The 16,229-nt window shown below is 47.3% G+C and overlaps 2 protein-coding genes across 3 annotated transcripts in view; one reads left to right on the top strand and one right to left on the bottom strand.

Moving 5' to 3' along the window:
- TTC38 (tetratricopeptide repeat domain 38) overlaps positions 1 to 962 on the bottom strand; it is a 30,620-nt gene extending 29,658 nt beyond the window's left edge. The window contains exon 1 of one of the 2 annotated variants that reach the window (XM_066549516.1): positions 874 to 962. In XM_066549516.1, coding sequence (XP_066405613.1) covers positions 874 to 897 — 24 coding nt within the window. In that variant the 5' untranslated portion in view covers positions 898 to 962. Of the gene's footprint in view, positions 1 to 759; positions 790 to 873 lie in introns of those variants that run through there. The other variant, XM_066549515.1, reaches the window with a different exon arrangement.
- Positions 963 to 1,227: 265 nt separating this feature from the next.
- Positions 1,228 to 7,676, top strand: PKDREJ (polycystin family receptor for egg jelly). The gene is given in 4 exon segments (XM_066549771.1): positions 1,228 to 7,199; positions 7,358 to 7,417; positions 7,419 to 7,521; positions 7,524 to 7,676. Coding segments are annotated over 4 exon segments (6,288 nt in total).
- The last annotated feature ends 8,553 nt before the right edge of the window (positions 7,677 to 16,229 follow it).

The following is a 16,229-nucleotide window of genomic DNA, read 5'->3' as shown; positions in this document are numbered from 1 at the left end:
CAAAGCCCTGCCCTTTCCCCTGCTCTAAGATTAGAGTTCAGTCATGAGATCTGCTGACTGTTTATTTGTATTTTCTCCTCTGCTAGAATCTTAGCTGGCTCTAAGAATTGTGCTCTCTGTGGGCTGCAGTTGGCACCTACTGAACTCCTTGCGTGACAGATCCCCAAAGCTCTGTCAACCACGCACCTGTCTCACACAATCTTCAAGACTTTGTTTTAACCTGCCACTGCCCTAATTAACTAAAACACAACCATAAAAGGAGTTTGTCAGAAAGAGAGCGCTCAAATTACTTAATCAGTAAGCAGCTCCCGCAGGTTGCACCCTTTGACCCGAGGCTGATTTAATCAAAGGCCTGACCCACTTCTGAGGCCCACGGAGGGGGCAGGTGGGTGCCGCGGGACCCCTGGGCTGGGAACAAGACCCAGAAATGCTCACATATGGGTCTGTTTCCCCGGCAGAAAATATGGGTGAAGGAGATGCCCTTTTCCAGATCCCAACAGCAGCTTCCCTCCTCCGAAACCCACCCGAGTGTATGAAGTTGAGCTCCAGCCTCAGCGAGCCCGGCTCAGCTCCCCGCCCGCCAGAGCCCCAAAGCCCGTCGGCGTCCCCGGGACCCCACGGAGGCCCCCGCCGGCCCTGGGCACAGGGGACGGGCAGGACCGAGCCGTGCTGGCTCGGGGCCTCAGCGGTGCCGTCCCTCCGCAGCCCCGTCCGCCCTCACGCCGCCAGCCGCTCGCAGCCCCCCAGCCCTGCCCTCACCTTGCAGTCCCTCAGCGCAGCCATGGTCCCCCCGCAGCCCCCCAGCCCTGCCCTCACCTTGCAGTCCCTCAGCGCAGCCATGGTCCCCCCGCAGCCCCCCAGCCCTGCCCTCACCTTGCAGTCCCTCAGCGCAGCCATGGTCCCGCTGCAATCTCGCACTCCGCGGCTCCGACGCGAGCGGGGGCGGGGCCGCCAGCGGCGCGAGCGGCGGGCGGTGCGTGCCGGGTACGCGCGGAGTCCCCGCGCCGTCGCTGAGGGACGCCAGCCGCAGTTCGGTGGCGATTATTGGCCCCCAAATCTTTGCTCCTTCTTCCGGCCCGGCCCGGTGTCCGAGGTTAAATAGTGTTCTCACCAGCTGCCCTGCGGAGGAGGCTCTGGTGCCCTCAGGCTGCTGTTCCAGCCGTTGGGCCACCCCAACGAGCAGTCGCGGCAGGCCGCGCGTCCTCCGCCCCGTCCCCTCTGGCCGCGATGGCCGCGCTCCTCCTTCTCCTCCTGCAGCTGCTCGCCTGCTGCCGCCGGGGCTCGGCGGCGTCTCCTGTCCGTCTCCAGCCGTCACCCCTGCGGGTCAGCTGCCCGGGCCCTCACGGCCAAGTCTTCCAGCGGCAGGACAACGAGCACAGGGTGTCGTGCCTGTGGAACAGCACCGTGACCCTGCATTACCAGCCCGCCCCAGGAGCAGGGCTGGAGGTAGAGGGGGACGTGGGGCAGCCACCATCCCCACCTTGCTGCCTCTGGTACCTGAACGGGGCCTCTCTGAGGAACATCTCACGCTGGTCAGGCCAGGTGGTACTGCAGACAGAAGCTCCCTCAGCCGGGGCTTCCAGCCTTCTTACAGTTCAGTGCTCATCTGCCTCCTGCGCTGCACCTGAGTGCTTTCACCGCAACGTGAGCGTGGAGATCGCTGAGCAGGATATGCGGCTGTTCGTGCTTTGGCCGCAAACACGCGTTATCCAAGCGTGGCAGCCCGTGGAGCTGGGCTGGTGTGCACGCCTCAAGAGTGCTGGCTGGCAGTACCGCTTCAGCAGCCGGGGAGGTGTCCCCTCGAGCCTTCTCCTTCCCAGCAGTGAGCACCAGGACACAACATCACCTGCTGTCTATCCAAGAGTTGAGCTGGAACAGACCTGTGCCACCTACTACAGCTACCGCTTGACTGTGCGCTACAGGCACCCCGGGATCCACGTTGCTTCGGTCAGTGTTGAGGAGATGCCTCACATAAGCCTCAACCTCTCTCTCAAGGTGGAGCCTGACTTGGTGCATGTTCTCAGTGTCAGCTCCAAGCTCCTTAGTGTTCCTCAGCAGCCCCTCAGCTTGTCCTGGTGGCTTCAGCCCCTTACCCTGAGTACACTTGCCTACAGACTGGTAGACACACAGGCTATCGGAGGTTGGCTCTGCTCCTACAGTTCATTTACACTGCCAAGCAACTTCTGTGCCATTTCTACACCTCAGAGCCTGGATGAGATAGTGGTGGCCAGTGTTTATTTCCATGTTGATGGAAAGAGGTTTGAGGAATTGATGGGGGAACTGCACCTGCTCAATGGTACCTTGAGCTTAACTGCTGGCAAAGAAGCTCCCATACATGTCAACCTTTGTCCAGGGAAGACCAAGAGCAGCACTTACATTTTCAGGTACAACCAGGGAACATTTTACACATCTAAAGACAACAACAGCACTTTTTCCACAGATTGTCCCAACACACACACTGTGTTCTACCACTACAAGGAGCTCTCCTACTTACTCACTATAGAGTTTCTGGCCTTACAGTGGTACAAGTTCAAAATGTACCTTTATATGAATCAGAAGAGGGCTTTGATTAGGTCACTGGCAGAAAGAGACCTTGACATCCACGTTTTCAGCAGTGCCCGTCCTTCTGTTCTGCAGAACTTTAGTTATTTAGTGTGGTTTATCCCTACACAACATCCGATGCTTCAGTGCGAGTGGACCTTCTATCTGCAGCTTTTTGGCACAAAAAAAGACCATATTGTCCAGAGTAGCACATACACATACAATGACCACGTAAAAAATGCCGCGCGTTTTGTCCGTCGCTCTGCTTTACCCTTTGATGCAGAGAAATACACGGGGTTTGTGGCAAAAGTGAACTGCACCAGCAGTGCACCTACACCGGCTCTTTTAAGTGTCAGGGTCAACAACCGCACTGCAAAAACCATAGAAGCACCAGTGGTTTGTGAGCAAAAAAATTGTAGGATACTCAGGTGTTGGATTCAGAGACCTACTCCCAGATCCATTATCTTGTACAAGAAAAGGGCATTAGAATTTTTTCTCTTTGTCAAGTTGAACGTAGACTGCGACATCGGCATATCTATCAGGCCTCAATGGCAAGTCTATCCTGCCGTGGACACAAAAACTGAGCCGGACTGGTCAAAGCCAGTAAACACTTCGAGCATGTTTGGCGTAAGAATGATACATTTAACTGTTCCCGCTAATAGTTTAGATTATGGGTTGTATCTGTTTTATTTCACTGCTGAGGTAGTCCCAATTAGGACCTCAATAGTCCTCAAGGCCCATGATATGATTTATGTTCAGATTGAGAGAGCTGATCTAGTGGCAAATATCTCAGGAGGCTCTGTCCGCACAGTGAAATTTTCTGATAGATGGACTCTTGATGGTTCTGCATCCTCTGATCCTGATTCAGAGGAAGGACCATTGATATTTACTTGGTACTGCACTAAAGACTTAGCAGACTATAAAACCATGAGATTCAAATGGAAAAACAGATGCCATCCATTCCAGAAGGATTTGAGATGGATAACACCCTCAGGTCCCATTCAAACAATACCACCAGAATACCTCCCAGGAAGCACCTTATACTACTTTCGCCTGGTGATTCAAAAGGGCAGAAGGATGGCTTATGCTGATCAAGTTATAGAAATAGATCCTGGCCCTCCACTCGTTCTGGATGTGAAATGCCTTGAAAACTGTGGTACCAGTTTAATTCCAACAGAGAGATTTGCCCTATCTGGAAAATGCTCAAACTGTAAACCGAGCAACAAGCCATTATATCACTGGTCCCTTTTTTCAGACACCTCTAATGAAATTGATTTTGATTGGGCTTCCAAAACATCAACGGGGAGGTCTGGGGCTTACCTGTCTATACATGCTATGACTTTCATAAAGCCTCAATATCCAACCTACATACTTCACTTAAGCGTAACTACCTGGGATGGTAGGTCCACATCCTACAGAAGACCCTTTGCAGTAAATACTCCACCTCAGGATGGCAGGTGTAACATCAGACCCCGCTACGGGTTTGCCTTTCAGACAAAATTTGTTGTTAAGTGTAGAGGATTTTCTGACAGCCATTTACCTCTGACATATAAAGTGATAGTAGCTTCCAACATACCCCAGACTACCACAGTAAGTTCTGTGGTGGAAAACACATTTGGCACAATTCTGTACTTTGGTTCTGAGCCTAAAACTCCTCCATCTTTTCTCCCACTTGGAATGCCCTCTCGTTGGTACCGTTTGACAATTCATGTTCAAGTCCGTGATGCGTTCAGGGCATTTACCCAGGTGAGTTTACGTGCCTATGTGAGGAGGCCACTTAGAACTCAATCCCTTGTACGTGTGTTTCATGACCTGCTGGATTCAGCAAGCCATTTAAGCGTGTCCACATCTGCTCAGCAAATTGGTGATCGTCTTAGAGCTGGTTATTTGATTTATCTTGCAGCCTCACTCTTAAACTCTGTTAAAACCACACCAACTGTCGAGCTCCCCCAGGCTCACCTTCGGGAAACTGTGGTTAAAGCAGCCTTGAATATTTCAGTAAATAGCATCATGGAAATCAACCAAGTAGTGGCTGTTATTTCTGAAATCACAGAGTCAGTTGAGAAAATGAATGTTAGGTCACAAGACCTTGCCATTGGGAAACTGACAGAAGTAACAGGAATTCTGAAGAGACAGAGGAGTCAGATCCATTGGTCTGAGGGAGCAGAAATTCAGACCAGTGGAATACTAAGATGCTTGTCCAATGTCCTAAGAGCTGATCTTCTGCATCTCAAGAATGTCAGTGCAAATGGAATTCAACATGTTTTCTCCATCATGGAAGGTGTAACAGAGGTAGTTTTCTGGGGAAAAGTCCCTGAAGAAATAGAAACTCTAATAGAAACAGGACACTGGAATATCACTCTGAAGAAAAATGAAGCCTGGAACATTACAAATTATTTGCCTGAAACAGACACCTGCCACAATTGTTTTTATCCAATAATGAGAAGAGGAAATGTTTCAGGAGTGGCGCCGGACACTGTGTTTTCTACTGCCGTTTTTGAATTTGATGACAGCCCCTTCCCATGGTTAGGTTACACATCAGATATTATATCAATGGTCATGGGGTTTAAAATGGCAGAGACTAAGACTGATGGGGATCTAGTTCCATTCATGCCTGAAAGAGCAGACGCTTTTCTTGCCAGGAAAGGTGGAGTTGCTACTTTTAATTTAGTAATGGGACCCGATAAAACACAAACTTACACAACTGGAGGATTTCATTTTGAGATCAATGAAACTGCCACGAGCATGTACTTCCAGATCATGACAAAATTAAAAGTTACTTTCAAGGTGCTGATATTTGCAGGTACCAATCTTACTGGCGCTGAGCCCGTGGCCTCATTTATTGCTTTTCACAACATGCAAACAGTTGCAAGTGGGAATGAGACAATCATTGATGACTGTAGCGTTAAAGGTCCCTATATAGTCTGTCTCCCAAAGTCCCTGCTGGTAGACATAGTGCAGAAAGGTGGTGCAGACACTCAGAACATCACTGTTGTCTTGAAGACACACTATATCTTAAGGTACCCAAACCAGAAAATGGTGAGCATCTACATTTTTAATGACCAGTGCCTATTTCTGAATGGGATTGAAAGTGAGTGGAGCAAAGAGACATGTGTGATTGGTCCCCTGACCAACTGGGAGAAGGTGCACTGTATCTGTGTCTCCATGCGGCGTCGCAGGAGTGTGTCAGCCCTTCCAGCACCCAGCATCAGGTTCCTGGCAGCCAAAGTAGTAGTTCTTCCCAACACAGTAGATCTGGGGAGAAACCTGATAGCAGACATACCTAAAAACCCACTGACCCTCATAACAGTGCTCTGTATTTTTATCATCTTCTTGCTTTTGTGCTGCTGGGCTATAAGAAGAGACAGGGCTGAGAGGGAGATCAAGTACATTATCGTTCTGCCAGACAATGAGGCCTCTGATGATGGGAGCTTTTTGGTCACTCTGTACACAGGCAGTCGCTGGAATGCTGGGACCAAAGCAGAGGTCTTCCTGCAGCTCATCGGCCAGTACGGCAGGAGTAAATTCCGTTGTTTATGGCACCAGCCTTCTCCAGCTTTCCAACGGGGAAGCATTGATTGCTTTCTGATAACTACTAAGAAAAAATTGGGAGATATTAGTTCCTTCAAGATCAGGCTCAATAACGATGGCACATCTCCAACCTGGTTCTTAAGCAGAGCTGAAGTTGAGGACATGTCCACCAGGAAGGTCTGGTTCTTTCTGTGCAGAAAATGGCTTTCCCTTGACAAGAATGATCCCTCACGAGCCTTGAAATTTTCTGCCACAGACCCCCAGACACCTCTACCCAAAATCGACTATTTTCTTATTCATTTTAACAGGAGACTGACAGAGTACCATCTGTGGCTCTCAATTTTTGCTCCTGTTAACGCTGGGGCTTTCACCAGGTTCCAAAGGTTGTGTACATTTTTAGCAGTACTATTATTCACCTTGCTTGTTAACATTATGTTCTTTAATGCTGGAAAGGATGACGAAGCTCCAATATACCTGAGGTATATGAGATCAATATCAGTAGGAATTGAATGTGCTTTGCTTACCCTCCCTGTGGAAATGTTAATAATTGTCTTATTTAAGTATTCCCAGAAGGATCCTCCTCCTGTTGTGACTAAGATGTACCCAAAGGTAGATTCTACGTACTGGAATAATTGCATAGTATCTGAAAAAGATGCAAATGTAATTGACACACAGGAGGAGACGACACCTGTGAGCTCCCCTCAGGTGGGTAAAACGCCCCAGAAGTCAGGTTCCAGTTTCCTAGAAGGGAGCATCTTGTCCAAAGTGAGGAGACTAAGCACTACCATCAGGCAGCTCCGCAAGATCCCGGACAGCGAGCCCTTGCTGTGGTGGTGGTGTGTCCCTGTGGCCTGGGGCCTGGTTCTGACCATAACCGTGCTCTCATCCTTCTTCATCGTGCTCTATGGTTTGTCCTACGGCTACCAGACTTCCCGAGAGTGGCTCATAGCGTCTGGAACTTCCTTTCTTCAGAACGTGTTTTTCAATTCAATTCTGAAATCCTTATTTTTCACAGCTATGAGCACAATTCGTCCAAGATACTGTGAAGATATCAGATGGGTAACTCGGGAAAAGCATGTGGAGATTAACTCAGCTGAAGAAACTCAGAGCACAGGTCATCCAAGACAGTCTGAAGATACCAGATGGGCAACTCAGGAAAAGCCTGTGGGGACTAACTCAGCTGAAGAAACTCAGAGCACAGTTCGTCCAAGATACTCTGAAGATACCACATTGGAAACTCAGGAAAAGCCTGTGGGGATTAACTCAGCTGAAGAAACTCAAAGAGATACCTGAAACTTGCTGATTTCAGAGGCACCAAACAATATCAGCATTTGGAAGCTGATGAAAGAAAACATGCTGAGAAGGGCAAAAATTAAAATAAATGCACTTATTTTCATGAAAGGTTTCATCCATCACCTTGTCTTTTTAACACTGCTATTAAATTTTCCACTACATATTCCACTGAGAATGCCAACAGTTTCCACTACAGCCAGTCCCTGAATAGAAACTGCTTTCAAAATACTTCTCCCACCCAACTTTTGTGGCTAAGCACGACCTTGCATCTCACGGCAGTATCAACTCCTCTGCTCAGCTCGCAGAGGTGATGCCCGAGGAGCCAGGGCCGTGCTGAGCATGGCTCTCGCCTCTGGCTGAGCACATGCTGATGTAAGAGCAAAAAAACATACCCTGAGGGCTGGAAACACTGGCGTGTCCATCCCGGGACCGGGAACGCCGGGGTGTCCCTCCTGAGGGCTGGGGACACGCGGGGAACGCCGGGGTGTCCGTCCTGAGGGCTGGGGACAGGCGGGGAACGCCTGGGTGTCCGTCCTGAGGGCTGGGGAAACGCGGGGAATGCCTGGGTGTCCTTCCGGAGGGCTGGGGAAACGCGGGGAATGCCTGGGTGTCCATCCCGAGGGCTGGGGACACGCGGGGAATGCCTGGGTGTCCATCCCGAGGGCTGGGGACACGCGGGGAATGCCTGGGTGTCCATCCCGAGGGCTGGGGACACGCGGGGAATGCCTGGGTGTCCCCCTCAGCCGGAGCAGGGCGTGAGGGAAGGCATGAGGCGTTCGCGGGCGCACAGCGCCCCCTGCCGGCCGCCCGGCGCCCCCTGTGAGGGAACGGGAACCAGGAACGGGGAAGGGGAATCGGGTACGGGAGCGGGAACAGGGAAAGAGGTAGCCCCGGTAATTGGGTGGAAAGTGGGCCCCGGAGGGAACTGAAGTCGGCGGGAAACGGGAATCGGGAGGCAAACGGGAGGAACAGGAAATGGGGGTTGAGGATGTGGGGGCGCAGAGACACAGGAACCGGGAACGGGGAGCAAAGGGAGCTGAGGAGGGACCGAGGAATGGGAGATGGGGCAAAAGGAACTGGGAGCTCCGCGTAGGGGTGGAAACGGGGACCTAGGGAGGGCCTGAGGGAGCTGGGAACCGGGAGGACCCCGGCGGGAACCGGGAATTGTGGGGCGAAGGGGAGCCGGGCAGAGAACCGCGATCCGGGCGGGGAACGTGAGCCAGGGGAGGGGGAACCGGGATCCGGGCCGGGGAACCGGGAGTGGGGGAGGCCGGAGCTGCCGGCCAGGCACTGCCGAGCGGGAAACACTCACGGTTCCCGAGCCAGAGGCCACTGTCTTCCAGCTCCAGGCACCTTGGGGCCAAAGTGGATCTGTGCACTGGTAGTTAGTAAGGATATAGAACTATATTCTTACAAGTGAAATGGCATGCTATATGTAAACAAAATTTAAGACCTTCATGCTTCTGGGCGCAGTACCAGAAATATTTTCCTCATGCCTTAACTTCCCATGTAAATTACGGTCAAAGAGCTGTTAGAATAAAAGCATTAGTGATACCTTGTCTCACTTTGTGTCGTGCCTCAAACACAGTCTGTGATCTCTACAAATATGACAAGGTTGTGTCAAGAGCCCGATGAAGGCTCCCCTGAAAGTTTTATTCTGCCCAGATGCAACAGTCTGAGGTTGTTCAGACCAAAGATGGTTTTTGTTTGAGGACAGTTGTAGGAAAATACTCAGATTCTGCTGGTAAAGGGACTTGTAATGGAGATGTGCTCCCCAGGCTGGTTGAGATACCAAGCTCTCTAGCCTATGCATCACCTTTGCACTGATCTGTTGACTAAATCAGTGTTTTTACTACTACAAAAATCACTACACCAAAAAAGGTGTTAAAAGCCCCCAAATTCCCAATAGATAGGCAAAACCTGAGATTTGGATTAAGAAAGGAACAGGTTATCTATGTGGTTGCAATGGCTTGGGCATCTTTGTTCTTTAGTTCAGGCCTGGAAAAAGCAAGGATTGGCAAGTGTTTTTTGCTCCTTTTGTCAGAGCCTGGTGAAGGCATCTTCACCTGCTCTTTTTGTTTTCTTTTTTTGCTGCCCATCTAACACCTGAACCATGCTGCCTCCTTTGAAGTCTGCTTTTAACTGCAGGCCATAATAACTTTGCACTATGACTTCTCCCCCAGCTGTTTGCTCATTTTGTCATAATTTTCCCAACATGAGTGAAGTAATTACTCATTAACTGTGCTTGGAGCCATGTTTATGTGCAGAAGGGAAGGACACATTTAAATCTGGCATGAAACATCACAGTGTTTTTAAGCCTTATCTACATAGACCTTTGAAAAACTTTGAAAAACACGGGCAATATACAATTTCTGTCAAAGCTGACCCCATCAGCTTTGCTGCTTAATCAACTCTACTCTGAGCCCACACTTTCTTTTTGGACCTCAGTGAAATCTTGGTCAGACCTGTCTGTGTGTACTGGACAGATGGAGATCTAAAGCCAAAGAAAAGTTTATTAAATATCTGTGACATGTTGAGGATGCTGCCAATTCTTGGTGGATTTTGAGCTGCTTGGGTAAAAAGTCAGAACTGTGAAAATGTTATGTGTCTGCCTTCCTAACATGTGACCCAGGAGGAGCAGTTCACTGGTTTTAGGGAATTCTAGGATCCACACACCTCCAGCCATGATTACATTTGTCATATTAGAAAAAGCCATTTTTCTTCTTTGTTACCTGTGATGAACAGAGAAGTAAATTTGTCCAAGAGAACTTCTGGAAGGAAAGACCATGAATATAGACCCTCTGGAGAACAGACTGTGCAGGGTACAGAGCTTGCACAAAAGGAATGGCCTGTCACTCTGTGATAAAATAGGTCTTCAGCTGTCTAAGAACATCTATTTCTCTGTGTCCTACAGAGCATTGTGGGAGGGGTTCTTGTATATGTGCCTCAATACCTGTTTGATGCATCAGGTGTTGAAAGAAATGCAGCTTCAGTGCCTGCATGGTTTTTGGGCAAAGTAATCCAAGTAATAGTTGGAAAGCCAAGTCTTTCTGACAGGGGCAAGCAGAATAACCTGAAAACATTGCTAAAAATTCAGGAAGTCTTGTGCCTGCCTGAATTCACTTTGTTCCATATTGCTGCTTGGCAAGACGACAGGAATTCGACATAGGTGTATGTCAGGAGGTTTGGAAGCTGCTAACCCCTGACTAAAAGACTCAATAATCTCCACTGTAAACTGAAACAAATGAAGTGACCTTGGTGTGAAGGTGTGAAACAAGGAAATTTGCAAATTTTGGTGACAATTCCCAGCAAGTGCCCCGGAAAATAACTTTTTAAGGGTTGGGTGATGGTGGGCTTTGCTCCATCAGATGTGCTGCCAGAGGATCTCTCTGATGCTTTTCTGTGCTTACTGTTCACACCAGATGGGATAACAAACCTCGAGGATCGTGTCCCAGAGGAAATGAGCGTGGCTGCAGAAGGTGTGCTGGGCCATGTACATGCAGAAGTTTTAGGCTGGGACATGCCTGTCTTTATTCCCAGCTTTCTTGAAGCTGGCACTCTTCACCCCATACCCCTCACCCCTCTGGTAGTTTTGTTTGCTTTTCCTTCCTTCTGGTTAGGTTTTTTGGGGGTGTTTTTTGTTTGGTTGGTTTTGGTTTTTTTTTTTCCTTTCTTTTTTTCCTTCATTCTGCAGTCCCCAACTTGATCTCAGTCCCAACAAACTGAGAGCTGCAGTCATGCTTTTATTGGAAGAAATTCCCTTTCCCAGGTATGTTAATGCTGAACATCTTCCTGGTCACAGGAGAAATTGGGCACCAGCTCCACAGCATGGACATTGTCACATGCAACCCCCTGTCATGGGGCTGAGTCTTTCCTAGTCTTTCCTTATAGTCCCAACTTTGCTTTCTGCAGGGAGATGAATCACTGGAGCTCTATTTCTTCCTTTCAGGATGATGTCAAATGGCAGTGTCTTATTTCCTGAAATGCTGTGTTAGCCTCTCCTCCTGTATTTGCACAAAATCTTGGTGTTCCTATTTTTACACTCTATTGGAAAGTATTGCACTAAGTTTTAGGTTGTGCTTGACCAAGCTGATACTTTCAGTGGTACCTGTGTGGCCCTGCACTTAACTTTTTTTAAGGACAACTTAAAAAGTAACTTAATATATTAATTGAGCAACTTGCTCTTCCCCGCTACGGCTGTTAATGTAACAAATTTCTAATAGGGAGTTGCAGTGTGGAAGGGAGGCAAAATGAGTTCAGAACAGAGGGTTACTGTTGCTGTAGGTTGATTTTTATATCGTGGTTGAACCAGAAGGAGATTTAATGAAATCTGACCTCAGGTCTGGTTTTTCCATTTTGGCAAAGAATAACAGTTCTGTGATCCAGAACTGATGAACACTTCAGCAACACTTCAGTGTTTGGATCTCTTGTGTTATGGGTAGATGGTGCCTTGTGCAGCCTTCCCGTGTGAACCTTTAAATTCCCACCTGATTTAAGATTCTTACTAAATGCTGCCTAATTTAGAGCAGGCATCTCTGAGTAAGGAGCACTTGGGCTTAGTTTTTGTTGAGTGTTGGTTTCTCAGCTTTGTGAAATCATGGATCTTAGGTATAGATGACTTTTTGAGATTCATTGTGTGTTCAGAAAGCCTTTTTACCTAAGGGAGGGATTTGATTTGCCTGTATGTTACTCCTCTGTCCCGACAACTGTTCAGAAGACACACTGGCATTCACATCTGTGACCACCTAGACTGTTTTTCCTGCTGCTGTCATGAGGAATCCATGGAAACTGTTGTTCAGGAGCAGGGCTTGGGCTCTGCTCTGTGACTTGTGGCTAGAAGAAAGCCTGCAGGGATCTCTGTTCCTTCCAAGCAGAGAAAGCCAGCACAACCCCCAGCCTGGGGGAAAAGGGTGCTGCGACAAATCAAGGTTTAATTCAATCAAGTGATCATTGGGAGAGGGAGAAAGGATGAAAGTTCTGATTGTTCACGTCTTGTGAAATTGCAGTTCTGGGCTAATTCATGCTGAACCCAAGGTAAGTCACCTCAAAGGAGAAGCAGGGAGGCAGCCACAGGCGACCTAAACATGACTTCAGGGCTGTAGCATGAAGGAACAGGAGGAAGAAAGTTGTTCACCCGGGGATTAACTAGCAAGTCAGAAGGTTCTTCTGTTTTATCTACTGCCTGATCAATTAGGCAGCAGATTTTCTGAAGAAGGCAAAGTTGCTGGTGCTGGAATGTGTTTAAATATCAGTCACACCAAACACTGGCACATGCCAGGGTATAAACTGCCCTTCTACTAGAGAGCACTCCTACCTGTAGAAAATCGAGTTGTGGACATTTTAATAGATTATTGTCACCGGCAGTGAATACTGCAGGAAAATCTTGGCATGTAAAAGAAACAAGGGTTTTGTAGAAGAGGATTAAGGGTGTGTCAATGTTGGTTTTATCTGACAGCCTTTCAAATCAAAGTCTGCATCTGTTTATAGGTACTTTGTTTCTTGAATGGTTTCTCTAGTTTATCAGTGACTCAGAAATACAGGAGTCTCCTGTGGAGTATTAAGAAGGGCTTAACGTATGCATTATAAATACTTATGCTAATGAGGTTTGAAGGAAAGAAAATCAGATTACTTATCTGTGCTACTTCTTTGCCACTGACCCTGACAATTTAAGGGTGATTTATGATTTCTGGCATGCCTTCCAGGCCTCTTAGCAGAGTGTTCCAATCAGAATTGCCCTTAAGCCTTTAGGAGTCTCCAGAGAACTGGACTGAGAGCCATTTCCCCATGTCTATATCAGGTATCAGTTGCAGACAGCACAGAGAAACACTCTTTCAGCACTACCTAACCTGTGCCTTTCTTTTACTGCAGTTATTTCCTTACCATGGCACTGAAATCTGTGTGCTTCACCTTTTGCCAGGATATGTGAGCCAACCTCACAGACGTCCTGCAGCACTGTAGGCTTGACCTAGCAAGCTTCTGTGGAGCGTGTTAGTTCAGTGGTTACCCAAGCATGTGGATATCTGTGTTCTTTCCAGAAGAGCTGGGCATGTGTGTCAGGTAAAGATGTGTTAAAATACCTTGTGGCTTCCAGTCAGAGTGGAAAATGCTCAGGCAGAATTCAGTTCTAGACAAGCTGTTGTCAAAGACCTGTTCAGCATGTGTCAGCCAGACAGACTTGTGGTGTGTTACTGGGAAATGGTGCTGCTTCAGAACATTCCAAGGTAAAAAAAACCCATAGTGGTAGCACCTGGTGATGGTTTGGGCTGCTTGTGGCCACAAATTTGTCTGTCATTATTAAGAAGGGATCAGTGCCCCAGACATTCTCCTCAAGAAGTCCTTTATCCTGCTGCTGGTTTGCTAGAGAGAAATGAGTTCTCACTCTGCTTCATGTGTCTGGAGGGCAGACAAACACCTGGCACACTGTGACATCCTGCTAGGATGGCGTGGAGCTGACCAATGTGATAAAGCTTTGGCTCAGCTGGGTTTATGGCATAAAGCCATGGTTATTCAAAGCAAATGAACTTTTTGGAAGCCACTCTTTGTGAGAAAGTGCATCTCAGGACTTGTCTGCTTGGCAATTTAGACTAAAGGTGCGAAGCACATTCATAAACTTGACATTAAATATCTTTCTTCAGGAGGAAATGGCTTTACTTTGTTGTACAGCAAACTTTACTTCTGAATGGAAGCATTCAACTCTGAAATCTGTGCATTCATTGACCTCACACCTTTAGTTAGGAACCTTAACTTTCCCAAGTGCTGATGCATAGACAAGCTCTCAGGACAAATGATGTTCCCAGTGAAATAAAACTTGGTACAGCTGCTACCAGTGACTTGTAAGCTGGGAGTAAGATGGAAAGCATCATAAATTCATCTGTGCCTTGCAGGCAGGATCATATGCTTTTCAACTGGCATAGCCAAAAATGTGTTTGTACATAGATATCATTCCTTCCCAGTGGTAGGCATTGAACAGATTCTGTTCTACATGCCATGGTCTGTGAGAGAGCAGGTGTTTCTATATCTAATGTACTTCAGCTCTGAACCCAGGGCTGTTATTTTAACTTGGGATCAGGACACATTCATTCCAAAGTCTATGACCCTCACTGCCATAAATACTTCTTTTTTGTTGTTGTGGTTCTTGGTGTTTTGCGCTATTTTAAAGAAGAAGTCAGCATTAGTCCTCTCAGTTTGATTCAAGTGACTTTCCATACTCTACTTCTTCAGGGTTAATGATTTCTCCTTTTTAAGGAAGACTGATAACAAAAATACAGGGTTCAAAAAGTAGACTTCTTAGCTGAGTTAGCTCATAGTGTGAAGAATCTGAATTACAATATACAGGGAGAAAGGGGTAGCATGTACATGCCATACAACTAACTGGCAAATCTGAAAGCACTTGAGTTAATTAAATGCTCTCAATCATCCCTGTGAGGTAGGGAAAACACATCATATCCAAGGGTCAAATAATTTGTGAAAAAATATCTTCCTAAGGTGTTCTCAAGGTGAATTTATTTATAAATCCAGTGCCCAGCCCCATCTGTGTTACATCTGAAGAACTCTGTGCTACTGAAATGCCAGGAATGGCTGTGGAAAGGCTGGTGGTAAAGGAATGATGAGGTAAGGCAGATTATTTCCAAAATTAGGTTTCAGGCTTTAACAGGCTAGGGCTTTCTGAATTGGATGACTGTCATGAGGAGGTTCCTCTGAGGATCTCCCTGTTCTTCTGGAACTTTAGATGAAAGTAGTCCCAGCTCTGCTTCACCTTGCCCCTAGTTCACCTTGTCAGCAGATGTCTCTGAGGATTCAGTTTCACTCTGTCGGGCAAGCAGAAATAGCAGCCCACTGTCACCAAAAGAGGGATGTACAGGTCCCTCATCTCAGCCCTGCCTTTCTGCTGGTGCTGCAGTTCTGCCTCTCACCTTGTGCTACTGTTAGCAGCTGTTGGATTCCTCTGCAAGCCTATTTAGTTCATTAAAAGCAATAAGGAAAAAAATATTGGAAGAAGAAAATGAAAAAGTTTGGATTTTTTTTTTTTATTACTGCATTAGTAACTAGTGTAATTTAGTAATACAGAAACCATGGACCGAGGCGTTGGATACCAGAAATATATGGGTCTTCTCCAGGAGGATAAAGGAGAGTCTTCTCCTTCTGCCTATTTTCATCAAAGTTATGGTATCTAAACTTTTTTAAAGGTGACTGCTCCTTTGTCCCATGTGGCTGGAATGGGCCAACACTTTATCAAGTTATAGGATGATTCCATTGGCCTCATTCCCATAGAAAGCCAGATGAGAACAGGGAGTCAGGGGTGAGCTTCCAAAACTCTATTCCAAGGTGAACCAGAAGCAAAGAAAAAGACACAGTCTTTTCTTTGCAAACACCTTCCTGGTACCTGCCTCCTGAGTGAGGTCCCAAACCCTTTCCTGGCCCCCAGTTTGAGGGAGGAGATGGGCATTGCAGAGCTGGGCTGGAATTCTACATAGCAGCAGATAGGGAACAGTGTCCTGGGAAGCACTTAGGGAGTACAGACCTCAGCTGAGCAGAGGGTTTTTGAGATCACAGCCATGTGCTTTGTCACCTGAGTAATTTCCATGATCTTCCAAATTAATAGGTGAATTTTATAGTTAGGCTCCCAGTCTGCAGTTTATAGATCTGTCTAAGGAATTTGAAAATTTAACTGGGACATGGGAACCAACTTGATTTGGGAGAAAATATTTACTAATCAAGGTCTGCAATTGTCAGTTTTCCTTTGGGCTTCAATTTGCAAAGCCAGATGTCTCAGGTCACTTTAATCTTCTTGCAGATATGTTCCCAGCATTGCATTTTGAGGCTAAAAGATTTTTTTGTGTGTGTTTCTTGCAGGTAGCTTACAA

This window comes from Molothrus aeneus, chromosome 5 (genome assembly GCF_037042795.1).
Source record: "Molothrus aeneus isolate 106 chromosome 5, BPBGC_Maene_1.0, whole genome shotgun sequence".
In the NCBI taxonomy this organism is placed as follows: Eukaryota; Metazoa; Chordata; class Aves; order Passeriformes; family Icteridae; genus Molothrus; species Molothrus aeneus.
Note: the sequence above shows the minus strand (reverse complement) of the source record. Positions and strands in the feature narration are given on the sequence as shown.